At 47.1% G+C, this 20,004-nt stretch overlaps 1 protein-coding gene across 2 annotated transcripts in view; it reads right to left on the bottom strand.

The window, feature by feature from the left end:
- Positions 1-20,004, bottom strand: part of Txndc11 (thioredoxin domain containing 11) — a 64,494-nt gene that overhangs the window by 6,868 nt on the left and 37,622 nt on the right. For both annotated transcript variants that reach the window (XM_026380843.2, XM_077802248.1), the window contains 5 exons: positions 12,641-12,753; positions 10,287-10,487; positions 4,499-5,291; positions 1,879-2,021; positions 1,305-1,414 (listed from right to left, as the gene is read on the bottom strand). In XM_026380843.2, the coding sequence (XP_026236628.2) occupies positions 1,305-1,414; positions 1,879-2,021; positions 4,499-5,291; positions 10,287-10,487; positions 12,641-12,753 (1,360 nt within the window). The remainder of the gene's footprint in view (positions 1-1,304; positions 1,415-1,878; positions 2,022-4,498; positions 5,292-10,286; positions 10,488-12,640; positions 12,754-20,004) is intronic.

Genomic DNA, 20,004 nt, shown 5'->3' with positions numbered 1-20,004 from the left:
CACTGTATATACTTCTAAGGAAATCTATGCATCTTCCTTTTCTTATTATTTTCATTATTATTTATTTATTTATACCAGAGGTTGAACCAGGGGCGCTTCACCACTGAGCCACATCCCTACCCTTTTTATTTTTAGAGACAGCATCTCACTAAATTGCTTAGGGTCTTGCTAAATTGAATTTGTGATCCTCCTGCCTCAGCCACAAGTCACTGGGATTACAGATGTATGCCACCACATCCAGTTTTTTAAATTAATTTTTTAAGTACTTCCACTAGGGAGGTTTTCAACTTTCAAAAGAACTAGCAAATCCAACATTCTATGTTCTGCTATGTTTTCTATGGTTTTATCTTTTATATACACCTAATTTATCTGTACGGGGCTTGGGGGGGCAGCTTAAATCTAAACAACCCCAGCCCAAACTGTCTACTAGCTGTTTTAGTCAGCCTCTGCATCACTGTGAGAACAACTCAGAGGAGGGACGTTCATTTGGAGCTCGTGTTTCAGAGGTCTCAGTCCACACTGGGCGGACTCCATTGCTTTTGGCCCAAGGTGAGACACAACATCATGGGGTAAGGGCCCAGCAGTGGAAAGAAGCTCAGCTCATGGTGAAGTTGGGAAGCAAAAAAGAGAAAAGGGGCCCAAAGGACAGGGTCCCCTTTCCAGGACACCCCCGGCGACCCACCTCCCGCCACACCACACCACTCAGCAAGTCCATTCAAACCAGGGTGGACTGATCAGGATGCAGCTCTCCTAACTGACCACTCCATCTCTGAATATTCCTGCAGCAGCATCTCTGCGGGGCACTGAATCTGAACCACAATACCACCTCCTCTAAAATCTCTGTTTGAGCCTTCTTTTTCCAAAAGAACAAAAAAACTCTATTTTTTTTTTTTGCTTATGTGGAACCCACACACAGTGCTCATGTAATCACAAAACTAGAATACAAGGCTATCAGCCAATCCTTCCTCTTGATTTCACAAATGAGGAGGAACACAAAGGTTGGTACTCCAGGTCCCAGGGTCAGGTGGCCATTCTAAGGAGCCCCCTTCCCATGATACTAAGCAGACAGAACTGCATCTGGCTTCCAAAGAATCCCATCAGTCCTAAACACACTCAACATCATGGAACACTCAGAATTCACCAGGAAAGGAGGGCTTCAACCAGGCTCTGCTCATGGCTTCAGCCTAACCACCAAATCTAAGTCTCGCTCAAGGTCAGTGGGCATAGCCTCACACACTACGGCCAAGCTGCAGGGAGAGTGAGGGCAGCACACAGCCCATAGCATTGAGCACGGGCTTCTTTACCTGGCCACCGTGAGTGCATCCGCAGGCAGGAGACGAGCTAGCTGGATAAAGACGTGATTGAGGGATGGGCAGAAGCCACACCACGGCGCGTAATAGAGCAGCAGGACATCCTGTGGACAGGGAAGACCATTACTTGACCTGGGCAATAGGCTCTGCCTCCTGTCCCTGCTGCGCGGGGTTAACGCTAGGCCCTATGCAGAAATTACAGGGAAGTTTTCATCTCCAGATCTCAAGTTCCACCACTAGCAAAATGTCTTGTGGCTAATGTGTACATCACAAACTGACTGACCACGCCAGGCAAGATGGGGATACCCTGTGATCCCAGCTACTCAGGAGGCTGAGGCAAGAGGACTGCAAGTTTGAGGTCAGCCTAGGCAACAGAAGGAGACCCTGCCTTGAAATAATAAATAAAAAAGGGCTGGGGAAGTAGCACAGTGGTGGAGCAATCCTGGGTTTACCCCCAGTACTGAAAAAATAAACAAGCAAAAAAACTGCTCACCCCAACAACTGCAGCTTTGGAAATTATTTCAAAAGGGACAGAAGTTTAATCTCTGCGTCCCTTGTGACTCCATACCTGTCTCCGAAGGACAACTTCCCAGAAGGTATCCGTTGTCACTTCAGTGATTAAATGCTGAGAAGGGAACTGGGCAGGATCACTTCCAATGAGATGCCTTTTCAAGGGACTGTAGAGAACGCTGAAGTTTTGAATAAAAGACTCTAAAAAAAAAAAAAAAGTGAGATAAACTCTTTTGTAGATACAGGGAGAGTAACTGGCTACTTTAAACTCCACGTTTTAAAAACAGAAATGGCTTCCCATGCTCACATTTGTAACACTTCACCTCTTAGCCAAACCTTGCACGGAGCCGCCCAGGGTGGCACCAGGCAGAGCTTTGGTAGTGTTAACCGCCACAGTCCTTTAGATGACAAAACCACGCAGCACTGGAATCCCAGGCTGTTCTCTTCTAAAGGGCCTAGTCCACAGGCACACACCACCAGCGTGCCACGGTCTTCTCAAGAGACTTCAACCTAGGATGCTAACATCTTTAAATGTAACTACAAAGGCAGAAACGCACAAGCTTCCGCAATGTGGAGGGCATTTGGCACTCGTAAACTGGAGGACAAGGGCTACTTTTTGTTTCCTTTATTAAGATCCTTCAAGTTTCCTTTTTTAGAGGTTAGTGAAAATAAACTCAATCATTTGTGGTGGAATACCTAAATAAAACCTATATACATACCACTGGCCCTAAGTCGAGTCAACAGTTTTACCATTTCCACAGAAGCCACCATCTTTAGGGTCCTCTGCCTCAGCTGAAGCAACACTGATCTGAGTTTTGCTTCTCTTTTTCTTTTAACTCCCTCCACTTTGAGAACCTAACAAACAAGGGCATGTTCGCAGGAGGAGGAGGAAGTGAAGAATGCTATGTGAATGAATACTAAAGAGACTTCACTGTCAAATCTGAGGGACATTTAGTTTTGGCTATGCCGTTAAAACATAAAACCAAGAATTATTTCCTATTCTGAATGCAGCCTTAATTCTGCAAGTGCCCTAGAGACGGCTGCCTTGGGAGTTAACTCTCCAAGCCAACAATGTGTACAAGCACATGGTTTGTTTCACAAGGACCCTAAGAAGTGTCACTAGCTACAAGTCAAAGAAACGGCTAAGCCAGACATTTCAGAGTGGATACAGAAGACAGAAGAAAATCTGAAGAAGGGAGCTGGGGATGTGGCTCAAGCCGTAGCGCACTCGCCTGGCATGCGTGCGGCCCGGGTTTGATCCTCAGCACCACATACCAACAAAGATGTTGTGTCCGCCGAGAACTAAAAAAAATAAATAAATATAAAAAAAAAAAAAAAGAAAGAAAATCTGAAGAAGGCTTCTTTCAGCTAACACTGACATTCAGAGTGAACATATCATGAGCTCATCAAAAGATCCAATGAACACTTTCTTTAAAAAATAAATACTTGTTTCATTTTAAGAAAATCCAATAGACAAAAATACTCTTGGAAAACACGAATCAGGAGTAATTTGTAGTATCAAAAGATTACATCATCTGGGCTGGGCTGTAGCTCAGCTGGTAGAGTGCTTGCCTCGCACGCACAAGGCCTGGGTTCAATCCCCAGCACCATAGACAAACAAAAAAAGATCACGTCCTCCAGAAAGAGACTGGTCCCAGGGCTCTTTTAAGCACCAAGGAGCACTCATGATTGCCATACATAATTTGGAGGGAAATTAACACTTCCATAAAGTCCGTTCCCAACTGTGGGTCAGGTACAAACCCACTCCACCGGGATTGAACGAGGACAGCTTTGAGGACCAGTATTCAGGGACTCCTGAGTTTACTTTTGCTTTCAAACCCTCTGAACTTGAAAACAGTTTCCTTTGCTACCAAGTTCCTCCTTTCTCCATCTGGCACATACTGCCTGTCCCCCAAGTCTCCAGTGAGGCTGAACTAACAAGGCTTTTGAATTCTCACTTCCCTCTGTCTGTCCAGGGCTCCACCAAGGTCCTGGGAACAGGCAGTGTGGGTCAGCTGCTGCTGCTGCTGCTGCTGCTGCCAAGCCCCAGGGGCAAGCTCTGGGGTCTTACCCAGATGGAGTTGTAAACCCAGAAGAGGATTTCACTAGTTTGCAACCTGCTGTTTGTTTATTGCACTTGACCCCTGCTTGTTACAATCCAGGCACCCAAGGTCACAGCAGCATTCCTGGAAAGCTGCAGCAGAACAGATTAGGCCTGGTGGCCTTGAGGCCAGAGTACAGACCTGCAAGGCAGAGAGGGCGGGAGGCACTTTAATATCCTCTCCTGGCTGCTCAAGAATGACATGCTGTTAACCCTCCCCTTCACCAGCCCCTGCACGTCCCCCCAGAACAGCTCTCCCCTCCTTGCCCAGTACACAGCCAGGTCCCCTCTGCATACAGCTGGCTCTACATTAAAAATGTGACAGGAACGGTCAACTAGAGAGTTGGACTCTTACCCCCACAGTTGATAAACTTATCCAAAGTTTGGGTGAGGAAGTTTCCGTTCCGCTCTTTTTAAGATTATGACTGATGGATAATGACGATGTCCAAGAGTCTACAGACCTAAGTGAGCCTCAGAGCTGCCAACCCCCCAACCCAGTGCAACGAGCCCTCCCAATCAGAGTTACCTAGGCCAAGTTAGGCAAAACTTAGTGTGCTGGGGAAGCCACCTACAGTACCTAGGGTGAACTTCATGAGCGTTTGTTTTGGATCCAAGATATAGTGAGACTCTTCTTTCACGTCAACAATTGTGGCAAACTCTTTCACGTGCGTGGAGCTCGGAGCACCCAGCCTCTCTGCATATAACCAAAATAAATTGGAATCCAGAAGGTAGATGTTCAGAGTCTTGTTGGTTCGGCAGCTCAGGCCGGTGAAGGTGGTGCCAGGCACGCCCACTTCAGGGAAGAGATACCTGTTCTCCTCAATGTGAGGAAGGGAGCTGGGGGCGGCGACCTCACATTTCTCCTCCAGGGAAGAGAATGCAAGGGTTGGGGTTTCAAAGACACCTGGTTCAGAATCGATGAAGCTCACCACGCCCCTGTTGATGGTCCTGCAACATGCAGTGTAGTAGCTGAAAGGGCTATAGGAAGTTAAAAAATTGCTGCACTCCATGCTGTCTGAAGCTGCGTGGTAGAAGGTCTGCTCCTTGAGGTAGAAGGAATCCAGGGCTGCCGCCATCTCAAAGAAGCTGCACTGTGGCATGCTGGCCGAGCTTGGCCTGAGGCCCCTAGCAGTCTGGTTGACACACAGCTCACAGACGTTGTGGGTCCTGGAGAAGGAGTGCCCCTGGGGCAGCACCACACTATTGCAGCAGGGGGACGCTGCCACCGGCGGTCTGTCCAGCAGTGGAGCTGGGGGCTGTGGCGCCAGGGACTGGAACACAGGTGTGTCCACCCGCCGCAGGTGCTGAAGTAGACGCTCCACCACCTGGTCCCCGTGACAGTTGTTGTACTCCAAGGCCACTTCGGTGATCTGAAAGAAAGGGCGAAGCTGGTGAGAGGCCAGCAGCTGCCTGGAAAGCACCCCCTCTGGGTGGCAGTGGAGCCCAGGCTGGGAGGCCAGCCTCTGGCTGCAGCAGCCTTCCCAGACCTGCTCGGAGGCGGTGGTGCTTTTCATGACATGCCATTCTAATGACAAGCAGTGAACACTTTTTGTTTTGTTTTATTTTTTTTGAGACAGAGGGGGTCCTGGAGATGTCTTAGCCTACTGTATGAGAGGAGAGGGAAGGGCTGAGCCCAGGACTTAAGTCCACGCTGTCAAGGAACAGAAAGAGAAGTGAAATCCCTCAACTGCTAAGGGAGTGCACGCTCCTTTACACCAGCAGAACTCCTCCACAGGGTCTTCTTTCTACATCTTCATTAATGAGTCTAAAAACTTCCCAAACCAGTACATCAAAGTACTTCACAACAGGCTGGGCGCAGTGGCTCATGCCTGAATCCCAGCAGCTCAGGAGGCTGAGGCCCAAGGATCTAAAGTTCAAAGCCAGCCTCAGCAACTTAGCGAGACGCCAAGCAACTCAGTGAGACCCTGTCTCAAAATACAATGTAAAAAACAGTGGGTGATGTGGCTCAGTGCCCCTGAGTTCAATCCCCAGTAACAACAACAAAAAAGTATTTCACAACATTCACGATTCCATAAAGTCCTGTCTCACAGGAGGTCAGCAATCCAGCCCATTCTGAACCACACTCACTTATCTCACCTACCCTATAAGCCGACCTCTTCCTTGTCCTGTACCACCTTCTCTGGGAAAACGGCAGCATCACGCAAGAAACTGGGCTGATCTTCAATTTCTCCTGTGTGGGCATCGCCTGCCTTAAACGCAGCCTGCTCCGACTTGGGCATGCTTGGCAGCCCCTCCCGTCCACAGCCACTGCCTCAGTTCAGGAGCTCCACCTGAACTCAGAAACGGAACCTTCACACTGCCCCACTCTATTTTCAAAAATATGATCCCAAGGTCAACAACACTCCTTGGCCAGATGACATCTAATGGGTCCCCACAACCTCTGGACAAACCCAACCTGGCCCATTGGCCTTTCCGTTCTCCATGCCTTGCCTTCACAGAGGCCAGGACGGCGCCTCCCCATCTTCCCAAGACTCGGCACTGGGTGGCTGCTTCAGCAAACCTCACTCTCTATACCTTGGGACGAGCTGGTGTCCATGTCCACACCTCCAGGGCCCCTACAGCCTTTTTAATCCCTCTTGCCCAGGCTTATTTATGGATGCCATAGGCAGGGAACACATTTGATTTATCCTGCTAACCCTGGGGCTAGCACAGAGTCAAGCACCTAACTAATGTTCTGTTACCTAGAAGGGTCAGCAGTTTATATATATATATATATATATTTTCACAAGATTCTTCCATTTCCAAACTGAGTATCTTTACCCCGTCTCTCTGACCCTTGTCTAGTTTTGTGAGAAAGAAGAAACAGTTATAATCCAAAAGTGTTTAATCTCTAGAGGAGTGTGTTTATTTGAATCAAATTTTGCTGTAATTTGCTTAAAGGTGTTCAGTCAAGATTTTATTTCATGGGCTCAGTTGGTAAAGTGCTTGCTTCACATGCACAATGCCCTGGGCTCAATCCCCAGCACAAAAAAAAATAAATAAATAAAATAAAAAAATTATTTATTTCATTAAAAAAAAAAAAAGGATATGTGAGCACAAAACCATTCAATGAGTGCAACTCCAACTTGGAAAAAACAAGTTTTATAACAATATTTATAGACTTAACTCAAAACATACATATTGGGCTGGGGATATAGCTCCATTGGTAGAGTGTGTGCCTCGCATGCACAAGGCCCTGGGGCTCAATCCCCAGCACCCTCCCCAAAAAAGTATTTGTATAGAAAAATGGCTTGAATAATTCTTGGCATAAAGAAAGATAGTTTAGACGATGAACCAGGGTTTTCAATGGTTTTCCTCCCCCCCCCCACAAACTTCTCAGTCCTTTCTGGAGTCCTTTCATGGGCCCCTGCATTGACAGGTGGGGCCTCTGCAACCCAGCCAGAGTCCGCTGCCTCTGTCCACCCTGGAACTGCGTGACACTCAGTGACACAATGGTGGGGAACTCCTTCCTCCTACTCCCAGCACCCCATAAAACTTCAAAACTGTCATCTTTTACAAAATATTCACAGAGGAAAGCATTAATTACACCAAAGAGCAAAATTCCGAGTGTCTTCTTGTTTCATCTCTTCCATTTGTCTCTCTTGTCAGAAAGCAATGTGCTCATGCACTGTGCTCCTAGGAACTGGCTTCTGCATCTCACTCCTTTCCCAGTTCTGAAAGTGTACCTCCATGTACCATCTTGTTCTGTGGACTGTTTAATGTCATGTTTAATTCATTTAAACTATTAGGGAAAACTTGGCAAATAACTTAAAATCTTTGTGCAACAGATGCTTTCTTCTCTCTTTCATCAGAGAAATGTGTAAGTCTGATTGCAATATCCATGCCTGTGCACTAGACTCACGCCGTGACCGTCTCCTAGAAACGTCACAGTAGGACAAGGCTTGCAGACTATGCTGGCTGACAGGGCATTTCCTTTGATTAACAAGGTGCATAACACACACTGCGACGTCACATGACAGACCTTTCTAGAACCCTGGAGACAGCAGGGTGTCAGAGCGTTGTGAGTATGAATTCAGATGCACGTGTGTGAGAGGCACCACTGCCCCAGGGCTTGATGTGGCCATCCTACACGTGCCCTACCACGATGGTTCCCGACATCCTTGTCTGGCTCTCAAGCCTAGACCCTCCCCCGAGGAAGACTGCTCGCTTTCAATGTAAGCTGCTTCGCTTCCTGCCCCGAAGTGGGCTTCCGGTGGTGAGGGGAAACACGCTGCCTCCAAGCACACGTTAACTCTCCCGGGTACTGTGATGCTCACCCCACCTCCCTCAGGCACCTGACGAGTCTGCCTCTGGTCACTGCTGCTACTGCCCCCAAAGAGACACTACTTGCCACCCAAGTTCAGGCTCTTACTGCTTCTCACTTTTCTGGAAGCCTGTTGCCATCTCTACAGTGGCAACCAGACTTTGAGGGTTACAGTTAGTACTAAAAGCCTTGGAAAAGCCTCCCAGGTCCTGTCCTCACACATCCTTCCGGGTCTTCCCCAGTGAGCACCCTCACCCCAGGTACCATGAGTCCAACACTGAGACCTGCTGCCGCCTCCCACCCCAGTCCCTCTGCCAACGTTCCTCCCCCTGAGCTTCCCTCAGCCCAGCAGTCTCCTGGCTGCCTGTAGAAGCCCGATTCAATCACTCTCCCCCCAAACCTCTCTAGGCCTCCACCTTCTGGAATGGTGTCCTCTCTCCTCTGATTCCTGTTGACCCAGGGCCTAGGGCTGACTGTCCTCTGTCCTGAGTTATGAGCAGGCTCTCCGTTCTCTACTGGACCCGTCTCTGGACCAAGACTGCTGTATGCCTCCTTTCCCTGGGCCCCCAGCACAGCGCTCAATAAACACTGGCCAAACTGACCCCATCAAAGAGGGAAATGTAGACGGGTGTGTCACTTGCCTATGTAACTCATGATATTGGGAAAATACAGAAGCCACCTGGTTGTCAGTCACATCAATTATATTCCCAGTTTCAGGGAATCCACCTGCGACACAGGGACTGTGGGAGACCAAGGAAAGGAGCCACAGACAAAACTGAGACCAAAAGAAGGCCTGTTAGCAGGTACAGCAGAAGGCAACGGGTGAGGCAGAATGCTCTTCCAGGAACACGCTGGAAAGCAAGGGTCCTCCCACCAGAGCCGACACCAACCACAGCCCCCTGGAGATGACCTGGGCTCCTGCCACAAAACACCCCCAGCCCAGGACGCTGGCACTCCCTACCAGAACTCCAGAAGGTGACGTCAACTCCATAACCACAGCTGCCACTGGGTGGAAAGCCCTGCCTCCCACAACACCTGGTGGCTCCTGACACGGCACTCGGGGGAGGCCTGGTCACCAAAGGGAGTACCAGCTCCCAGTGCAGTTCCCCTGCGTAGCAGACCCTCTGACTGCTTGGCGTCCTCCATTGTTGGGTGGGGGAGAACTGCTCTGGTTCTCCCTTCTCTTCTCCCTCTACGCCAGGGCAGTGGCGCTCATTCAGAAGCCCCCAGAAGGGACCCCCCCAGAAGGGACCATGACTCTAACCACGAGGCTCCAGAGCAGCAGCGCGTGCAGCCTGGCTGGAGTCCGGGTCCTGCCCTCCATCCCTCCAGGCGGGCATGAGTCGGGGAAGGAGCATCCGCCTGGCGTGGCCCGTGGCACACGGCTGTCTAAAACTGGTTTTGGCCAATTAAGGGATCCTTGAGGAAAAGAAAAAGGATAAACCCCCAGTAAATCCAATTTAGCAATCCCAGGATGTCTCTGCTGACGGTTACTGCTCTCTCTCAGTGCCTCCAAATGATCCATGTGTAAAATAAACTCACAACCAGGGATGGCGAGTGCCCAGGAAGAAAGCAGGAATGGGCGGAGAGGGCAGACTGGGGAGGGGGTGAAAACCACTCTGGCTCTCTGTGAGACAAGGGAGTTGAGGGTAAAAACAGAGTCCCAACATCACTACTGCTGCTCCCAGCTACTGGGCTGTGCACCTCTTTTCTGCTGACACTAGGATGGCCAGGGCAGGCAGTCTGGCCAGCTCCCTCACAAGAGTGGCATTTCCTAGGCCACGCCAACTCCACTGAGTTCCCGTCGCTCCTGCCTCAGGAAGGGGAGGCTTGGTCTTTCTCTGGAGGGGTGGTCTGATCTCCCTTCCCACCTGCTCTCCCCAGACCTGAGCAGCTGTTCACAGTGTGGCCAGAGAGACCGGGGTGGTCCCTGTCCAAGGCACAGGCTCTCGAGTCCACTGAGAGGAGGGCGCTCAGCCATGGACAGCCATTCCTGGCAGCCACTGGGCTACCAGGTTGACGCTCCTGGTGGTGGAGCAGAGAGGGCGAGCTAGTGGGTTCTGCCACCCTGCTGCCCCTGACCACGCACGCGGCGGCTTACCTCATCTATTAAAGGGTGACTTTCGGCTAAGGGGTCAAAAGGGAGGAACAGAAAAAGTGCTGGTCCTTTCTTGAGCTCATTATGCAGCAGGAGACTCTTGCCTCCGTGGGGCCGCAGCCATCGGAAGAGTGTCTCGCGGTTCTCCGAGGCCCACTTGTAGATGTTCTCGGCTGTGTAGTTCAGGACCTCCCTGGGGAAGACCTGTGGAGGAGGAGAGCACAGAGGTTCAGGGGGCTGGGCGAGACAGGGCCACACCAGAGTGCACAGCGCCATCCTTCAGAGCCCACGCTGCCCCAGGAGTGAGCAACCGAGGGGCTGCCGGGCCAGCACCCCACCCACAAGACCTTGGCCACAGGGGCAGAGTGACAGGGGTGGCAGGAGGGGCTCCTCCCCTCAGACAGACCCCAAAATAACCTCTCCTGCCTGATGGTGGCCACAAGGACCGCTACTAGCCCGACGCAGGAGAGCTGTGAGACCTCACTATGCATCTATAGAAGGACTGACTCCTCTGCAGGAACAGGAATTATGGAGTCAACAACTTGTTAGATTTTTACCGCAGTCCTGAAGGCCTGTCCCCAAGGCAGGGACAGAGCTCCTGTGAGGCAGAGGCTGCACCAGGTTGGCTCACAGGTCCCCCTTAGTGCCTGGAGGACCTGGAGCAGCAGGGACTCTACAGGCCTGCGCATGGACCAGGTGTCCTGAACTTGGCCTGAACACGTACGTTCAAGGCTTTGGCTCACACCTGGTGCGAGTACACGAAGCAAAGAGACACTCGGTTCTTGCCTTGCTTTTCTACAACAACCAATATAGGTGAACATAAAATTATTCCTTAAAAGTCCAGTGATATAACCCACTGGTTTCAAAGGGAATTTCCAAAGAGGTGCTGTGGAGGACTTCACAATGAGATATTTGATACCCCTAAAATGGAAATTTAAGTTTCCCCACAATGAAGATGTCCACTCTTTTGTGTTTTACGTTACCAAACCCAAACGTGCCATTTGGTAGATGAAGACTACTGCTAAACCAGCCAACCTTAAGAACTATCTGATTAAGGCAGCAAACCTGGAGCTGGGCTGCGGCTCAGTGGTGGAGCGTTTGCCTTGCATGTGTGAGGCCCTGGGTTCCATCCTCAGCACCACACACATACACACATACATACATAAATAAATATATTTTTTGAAGCAGTAAACCTGATCTCTTTTACAGTGTCACCTCACAGCTGTACCTTTTTGCTCCATCCATCTAAAATTTCTTCCTCAGTACCCTTTACTATAAATAAGTGTGATACACTTAGGCCAGGAATGAAGAATGTAAGAAAATGACAGCTAGCAAAAGCAGATGAAGTCACAAGAAGCTCAGGCACAAGAAGAGTGGCGGGCATGGAGAGACCATGGCAGCAGTGGTGCTGAGGGGGCGTGGGAGTCTGAAAACACTCAGACCCCATCATCAATAACTCTGCTGGGAGAGCACAAATATGAACTGAGTTTGAATATAAACTGCAAGAAGCGAGGCACAACATCTGGAATACTGGAGATACAGAGAAGCCAGGTGATGGGCAAGCAGGGGCCCCCAGAGGGCCTGGCGGCACCTCTGAAGGCACATGACCCACTAGTTGAGCCACGGGAGCCCAGGCTTACAGGGGACAGGCCTTACTCTGAGTAAGGGCTATCAACCATCATATGTCCTGTAAGCCCCTGACACTGTCGATGAAGTCAGAGAGACAGAGAGCGCCCAAGAGCGCCATCACCAAGCGCACGTGGGTGATGTGACTAAGGAAGCAGCCGTCAACAGAGAAGCACAGGACTGCGTAGGACACAGGCCAACGCTCAGAAACAGCTGAGTGGAGGTCACCCCACCAAAAAGCAAAAATATCAGGGAACAAAGGAGACAACGGAGAACCAAGGATCTCTAGGGTGAGAAGTCATCGACTTCTTCCTCTGACTGGTCAACTTAAAAAATCCATTATATCAGCAAAGGAGAAAAGCATGTCTCGTGACCACCCTTCATGAAAGACAGGAATGAATAAAGAACACCCCTCTCCCAGTGGAAGCTCAACCTCTGTGAACAAGGGCCAAAGAAACAGCTCTCCAAACACAGGGACTGCATTCCACCTAGAGGGAAACTAACCAGGCTACACTAAAATCTAAGAACATAAACAGAACTGCTGAGTATTACGCTCCTGAGCTCCTGAGCCCCATAACGCGTGGACCCTGACCCAGGAGTGGGGTGCTGGTCTGCAGGAGCTTTCAGCCTGCACAGAAGAGCACTCATGGGTCAGCCATTCTCACAGGAGCCAGTGGCCCACGCAAGTTAAGAACACTGCTCTAATACAAACGCAATTTCAAAATACTTACAAGTGATGTGTTGAAATGTCTATGTAAATACACACTTCCAGAGTGTACTAAGGAAACCAGTTTCGCAAGATGTTTATTTGTGATAACCCCAAATCGTACTGTTCCTAGGTAATCTGAAACAGAAAATTTTCCTTTATTAAAGAAAAGGCCTAGGCCTCGACACAACCACAAACCCAATGATCACGTCCTGATGACAAGTCCCCTAGTGCAAGGCTCTTCCTGCTAACCTAGCCTAGGCAGGAAGGAGAAGGAGCTGTGGGGACCCTCCTCAGACACAGACTGCAACCCATCCAGCATCGCGTCTACCCCTGAGAGGAGCATCTCTCGCCTGGCTTGCACTGAGGACCCACTGCATCGTCTACGAGGCTCAGACCTGCCCCCCTTGCTCACGAGGGCCACCTCAGGGCCACGGCGGCTGCTATACTCTCGGGACGCTTCCCATGGCTGGCTCTTTGGCCTCATTCATCTCCACTCCCATCTTCTTCAACAAGCCTTCCCTGACCACCCACCTCTCCTCAAACACCCAGGGAGGGGGTCCCCAGGAGACTGTGGTCCCTCCCTGCTCAGGCACTTTCCTTACTACTATCCTATTTTTCATAGCACTTATTAATATCTACACAATCTTATTCATTTATTTAGATTTTCCTTGGTCCAACTTCCTCTTCAGAACGTAAGTGCTGTGAAATATAAATCCTGTGAATGTTTACTGCCTGGGATACGTATATAAGAGACTGACAAACATTTATTAAGTGTGCAAATCTAGCATATACCATCAGTAAGAAAAAGAAAATGGTTAAGACAGGCAAACCACAGGAAAGAAATGTACATGGCTGATAATTGCATGGAAATGCACTCAGCTTCACACTATCTCAGGAAAGCAAAATAAACAAAATGCCACTTTTTACTTCAAATAGCCCAAATTTAAGACACAGGAAATGTCAAGTGAGCAGGGAATGCTCCCATACAAGGCTGCCAGAATCGGGAAGGCGGGCACAGCCATGTGGGAGAGCAGCTTGTGGACTGCTTGCAATGAAGAGGGACACAGCCAGCAACCTCCACATCTGTGCATCAGGTGCCTGCAGATGTGAGGAACTCCAAGGCAGAGCTAGCGGCACCGCAGGAACAGATCTCGAAGACACATGTGACAGAAAAAACAAGTGAAGATGCCAAGCATACCTTTTATGTTAAAAAAAATAAAAAAGAACTCACATTTGTAAAACAGTATTTTTCCTCATAGGTGCATATATTTAGAAATGTAAAAAACCTGAAAGGAAGGCATGGTGGCATGTGCCCCTAGCCCCAGCTAAGGAAGGAGGCTGACTTGAGCCCTGGAGTTCAAGAACATCCTAGGCAGCACAGAAAAACCCTGTTTCAAAAAAACAAAAACAAATCAAAAAAGATTCTGAGCCAGACAGATCACAAGTTCAAAGTCAGCCTCAGCAACTTAGCAGAACCCATCTCAAAAAAATAAAAGGGGTGGGGATGTGGTTCAGTGGTAAGCACCCCTGGGTTAAACCCTCAGCGCGCGCGCGCGCGCGCACACACACACACACACACACACACACACTCACACAAGATTCTGAAAGGTTAACAGAACTGGTTTGATGAACGAGGACTTCTGGTGTGACACTTTTGACTTTCTTCCACAAAGCACATAACACTGTAATAGCTATGTGATCATGAAGTATTTAGTGTTAAGAAGGATAGATAAGATAGTGGAGGAAAAAGTACCTTCCTTCCTAACCCCTTTCTGCTCTATTAGCAGATGTTACACAAAATCAGTTCAACTTTAAATTTACAAAGTTACATCCAAATGTCTAAGGTAAAAACACAAAGGTAGTAAACACAAGCAATCTCTGGTTCAGTCTTGAGTCCATCCTCCCGGCAATGACATCCTCCTTCCCTTGGGAAGGAGCAGCTGACAGCACGAGGTGGGAATGACGTCCACCTTCTGCCACCATGGATAATCTTCAACACAAATGTGACGAGTAGTTTAAAATGGCACAGAAGAAATAGCAGGAAAAAAAGCCAAAAATTAGAGACTAATGGCTTGTGGTGAAGCAGGGCTGAGAGGCCTGGTGTCCCCCGGTGGGTTCTGACGGGACCCTTGCTGCAGTAATGATAAACCTAACTGTGCTGCACGAGAATCTGGAGCCAGAGGGTGAGGGAGAGAACCCACCTGAGCAACTGGACAGCGCCGCCCCCCAAATGGGTGCTGTCGAACAGGACAGGCAGGACTGTCTGTAAATGCCAGAAATCTCCTTCACAAATGTGTCTCTCACAGTGGTATAAATCAGCAATTCGGAGACTACTACTTTGTTTTTTATTTTGTGAGTAAATGTATTATCAATGATGAGCTCCAGGGTTCTCACTGAGGGAGTAAGAAGGCACACAGGAGAGGGGCTGGGTTGTGGCTCAGTGGCAGAGCACTTGCCTAGCATGTGTGAGGCACGGGGTTCAATCCTCAGCACTATATACAAATAAATAAAAAATGAATGTACATCAACAACTAAAAAATATTAAAAAAAAAAAAAAAGGCGGCGGCACATGGGAGAGGGAAGGCTAAAATGAAGGCTGTGGTGCCAGGATGGAAGCAGAGTTACATAAAGCACATGACATGTGACCTGGAAATATAGATGCACGCACACACTCACGCAGGTATCGCCTCCGCTGCCTGAGGAGAAGACCTTAAAGCAAGGTCACCCAACCCCAACACTTGCTTTCCAAACATCATTCTCTAATAAAAGGAAAAGGCTCTCGGTGAGGAGATTGGTTCCAGAGCTGGGACAAAGGAAGTACAAGCCTGAAATTTCTTGTATTAAAACAAAGAAGTGCTCATAAGAGATGGGGGCTTGAAAAACATACATTGGAGAAAAGAGCCTTTTTCAAAAATGGTGCTAGGACCAGGCAGGTTGGCACACACCTATAATCCCAGCAGCTTGGGAGACAGAGGCAGTAGGACTACAAGTTCAAAGTCAGCCCTGGCAACTTAGCAAGCCCCTAAGCAACTCAGTGAGACCCTATCTCAAAATAAAATCTGGGGATGTCAAGCTCCAGTAAACAAACAAACAAAAAGGTACTAGAAAACTGGTTATCCACATGTAGAATAAGACTAGACCCCTACCTCTCACCCTGCACAAAAGTCAACTTCAAATGGACCAAAGACCTAGGAGTTAGATCAGAAACTATGCAACTCCCAGAAGAAAACGTGGGTCAACACTCGAGCTTTTAGACACAGGCAGTGACTTTCTCAATGGGATCCTTAAAGCTCTGGAAATCATGCCAAGCATTAACAAATGGGATGGCAGCAAATTAAAAGCTTCTGCAAGGCTGGGGTTGTGGCTCAGTGGCAGAGCACTTGCCTCGCATGTATAAGGCACTGGGTTCAATCCCCAGCACCACATAAAAATAAATAAATTAATTAAAGGTTCTGTGTCCATCTACAACTAAAAAAAATATATATATTAAAAAAAAAAGAAAGCTTCTGCACAACAAAGAAAACAATTAGGAATGTGAAGAGAGAACCTACAGGATGGGAGAAAATCTTTTCTAAGTACTTTCTAATAGAGGATTCATATTTAGAATATATGAAGAACCCCAAAAATTTAACATCAAAAAATCAAATAACCCTTTAAGTAAATGGGCAAATTAAATAAACAGACACTTCTCAAAAGAAGAAATACAAATAGCCAATAAATGTACAAAAAAATTTTCAGCAACATTAGCAACTAGGGAAATGCAAATCAAAAAACTACACTGCACACCTCACATCAGTCAGAATGGCAGCCATTAAGAATAATAAAGAAGGGCTGGGGATGTGGCTCAAGCGGTGGGGTGCTCGCCTGGGTTCCATCCTCAGCACCACATACAAACAAAGATGTTGTGTCTGCTGAAAACTAAAAAATAAATATTAAAAAGATTCTCTCTCTCTCTCTCTCTCTCTCCCTGCCCCCTTCTAAAAAAAAAAAAAAGAATAATAAAGAAAAGTGCTGGAGAGGATGTGGAGAAAAAGAACACTTTTCTGCTGTTGGTGGGAATGTAAATTAGTACAACCGCTATGGAAATCAGTAAGGAGGGTCCTCAAAGACTAGGCCTGCAAGGACCATATGACCCAGTTACACCACTCTTCAGTATTATCCTAAAGAATGAAAGTCAGCCTACTACAGCGACACATGCATACCTACGTTTATAGCAGCACAATTCACCACAGCCAAACTATGGAACCAGCTTAAGTGTCCATCAATGGATGAATGGATAAAGAAAATGTGGTATATGTGCACAGGGGAGTTTTTATTCAACCATAAAGAATGAAATCATTGGTACAGAATAGAGGACACAGTAACCAATCCACAAAACTACAACTATCTTATATTTGATAAAGGGGCTAAAAGCATGCAATGGAGGAAGGATAGCATCTTCAACAAATGGTGCTGGGAAAACTGGAAATCCATTTGCATCAAAATGAATCTGAATCCCTATCTCTCGCCTTGCACAAAAGTTAACTCAAAATGGATCAAGGAGCTTGATATTAAATCAGAGACACGGCATCTGATAGAAGAAAAAGTTGGTTATGATCTACATACTGTGGGAGCAGGCTCCAAATTCCTCAATAGGACACCCATAGCGCAAGAGTTAACAACTAGAATCAACAAATGGGACTTACTCAAACTAAAAAGTTTTTTCTCAGCAAAAGAAACAATAAGAGAGATAAACAGGGAGCCTACATCCTGGGAACAAATCTTTACTCCACACACTTCAGATAGAGCCCTAATAACCAGAATATATAAAGAACTCAAAAAATTAGACAATAAGACAACAAGTAACCCAATCAATAAATGGGCAAAGGACCTGAACAGACACTTCTCAGAAGAGGACATACAATCAATCAATAAGTACATGAAAAAATGCTCACCATCGCTAGCAGTCAGAGAAATGCAAATCAAAACTACCCTAAGATACCATCTCACTCCAGTAAGATTGGCAGCCATTAGGAAGTCAAACAACAATAAGTGCTGGAGAGGATGTGGGGAAAAGGGCACTCTTGTTCATTGCTGGTGGGACTGCAAATTGGTGCAGCCAATTTGGAAAGCAGTATGGAGATTTCTTGGAAAGCTGGGAATGGAACCACCATTTGACCCAGCTATTCCCCTTCTCGGTCTATTCCCTAAAGACCTAATAAGAGCATGCTACAGGGACACTGCTACATCGATGTTCATAGCAGCACAATTCACGATAGCAAGATTGTGGAATCAGCCTAGATGCCCTTCAATAGATGAATGGATTAAAAAAATGTGGCATTTATACACAATGGAGTATTACTCTGCATTTAAAAATGACAAAATCATAGAATTTGGAGGGAAATGGATGGCATTAGAGCAGATTATGCTAAGTGAAGCTAGTCAATCTTTAAAAAACAAATACCAAATGACTCCTCTGATATAAGGGGAGGAAACAAGGACAGGGTAGGGACGAAGAGCTTGAGACGAAGATTTTCATTAACAGGGTTGAGAGGTGGGAGGGAAAGGAAACGAGAAGGGGAATCGCATGGAAATGGAAGGCGATCCTCAGGGTTATACAAAATGACATATAAGAGGAAAGGAGGGGTAAGACAAGATAATTCAAATGGAAGAAGTGATTTACAGTAGAAGGGGTAGAGAGAGAAAAGGGGAGGGGAGGGGAGGGGAGGGGGGATAGTAGAGAATAATATAGACAGCAGAATACATCAGACACTAGAAAGGCAATATGTCAATCAATGGAAGGGTAACTGATGTGATGCAGCAATCTGTATACGGGATAAAATTGGGAGTTCATAACTCATTTTAATCAAACTGTGAAATATGATGTATGAGGAACTATGTAATGTTTTGAACGACCAACAATAAAAAAAAAAAAAAAAAAGAATGAAATCATACCATCTACAGGTAAATGGATGGAACTAGAGACCATTATGTCAATGAAATAAGTCAAACTCAGAAGGTGAAAGGTCATATGTTTTCTCTCGTATGTGGAAGCTAGAGAAGAAAAAATAAAAGAAAGGTGAGGAGGAGGATCTCACAAATATCAAAAGGAGATCAACCACAACAACAAAAAAAGGAGATCAACAGACAACAGGGACCAGAGGGTGGAAGGAGGGGAGGGAGGGGGGAAGTGCTAGGGAGTAATACTGGCCAAATTATATTGTTATACTGTGTGCATATATGAATATGTAACTACAAATCTCATCATTATGTATCACTGTGGTGCACTAATAAAAAATGTGCAAAGAGAAAATAAAATCTAGGATGAAAATATATGGACTTATCCAGGACACCAGAGCCAACCCAAGGCATTCCTAATGGTCATTGCTGGAACAACCTGAATAAAATAAAAAGTGATGGCACTAAGGTGAAATAAACATCTGTCTCCATAAGATTATTACTAAGGGAGAAGAGTCAGCTTGTTTTCCCCAGTGCCAGGGCACTCTACCACATAGATACACTCCCAGCCATGTTGTTGTTGTTATTATTTTGCAGTGCTGGGGATGGAACCGAGGGCCATATGCACACTAGGCAAGTGCTCTACCACTGAGCAACACTCCCAGCCACCCAGGGTATTTATTAATTACAAAGGAAAAGACAGTAAATTCTCACTGGAGAAACCCAGCAGACACTACTTTAACTAAGTGATGAAGGTTACTACCACCAGTAGAAGATACGCTGACATAATGAACCTCTGAAAGTGGCATGAGAGGATATATTTCTGTGGCATTCTTGGAAAAACGCACACCCTTGTGCCAATCCACAAGAAAGCATTAGACAACCCCCCCCCAAAAAAAAAAACTGGGGGACTTTCTATAAAATATCTGAGCAGTGTTCTTCAAAAGTGCCAGTCTCCCAGCATCTTGAGAGGCTGAGGCAGGAGGATCCTGAGTTCAAAGCCAGCCTCAGCAACTTAGCAAGGTACATAGCAACTCAGTGAGTCACTGTCTCTAAATAAAATACAAAACGGGGCCAAGGATGTAGCTCAGTGGTTGAGCACCCCTGGGTTCAATCCTCAGTACCAAAAAAAAAAAAAGTGTCAACACTCAGGAAAGACAGAGGAATTGTCAGAGGTCAGGTGACTAAGGAGAAAAACTAACCAACTGCGATGTGAGATCCCAGATGGCATCCTGTCTGTTTTAATACTAGTGGGAACACCGGGAAAATTCAAATACGGACAGAAGTGTGGTTAACAGTACTGCAGTGATGCTAATTTCTTACCTTTTACAAAAGCCATATATCTGTGTTTATTTCTTAGTTTTTACAAGATCACCATACCACATAAATGAACACATGTTGATAATGGGGACAGCTTGGGGAGGCAGGTAATCAGGGAAATCTCCGCTC

This window comes from Urocitellus parryii, chromosome 9, assembly GCF_045843805.1.
Source record: "Urocitellus parryii isolate mUroPar1 chromosome 9, mUroPar1.hap1, whole genome shotgun sequence".
Taxonomy (NCBI): Eukaryota; Metazoa; Chordata; class Mammalia; order Rodentia; family Sciuridae; genus Urocitellus; species Urocitellus parryii.
This window is presented reverse-complemented; position numbering and strand designations above follow the sequence as displayed.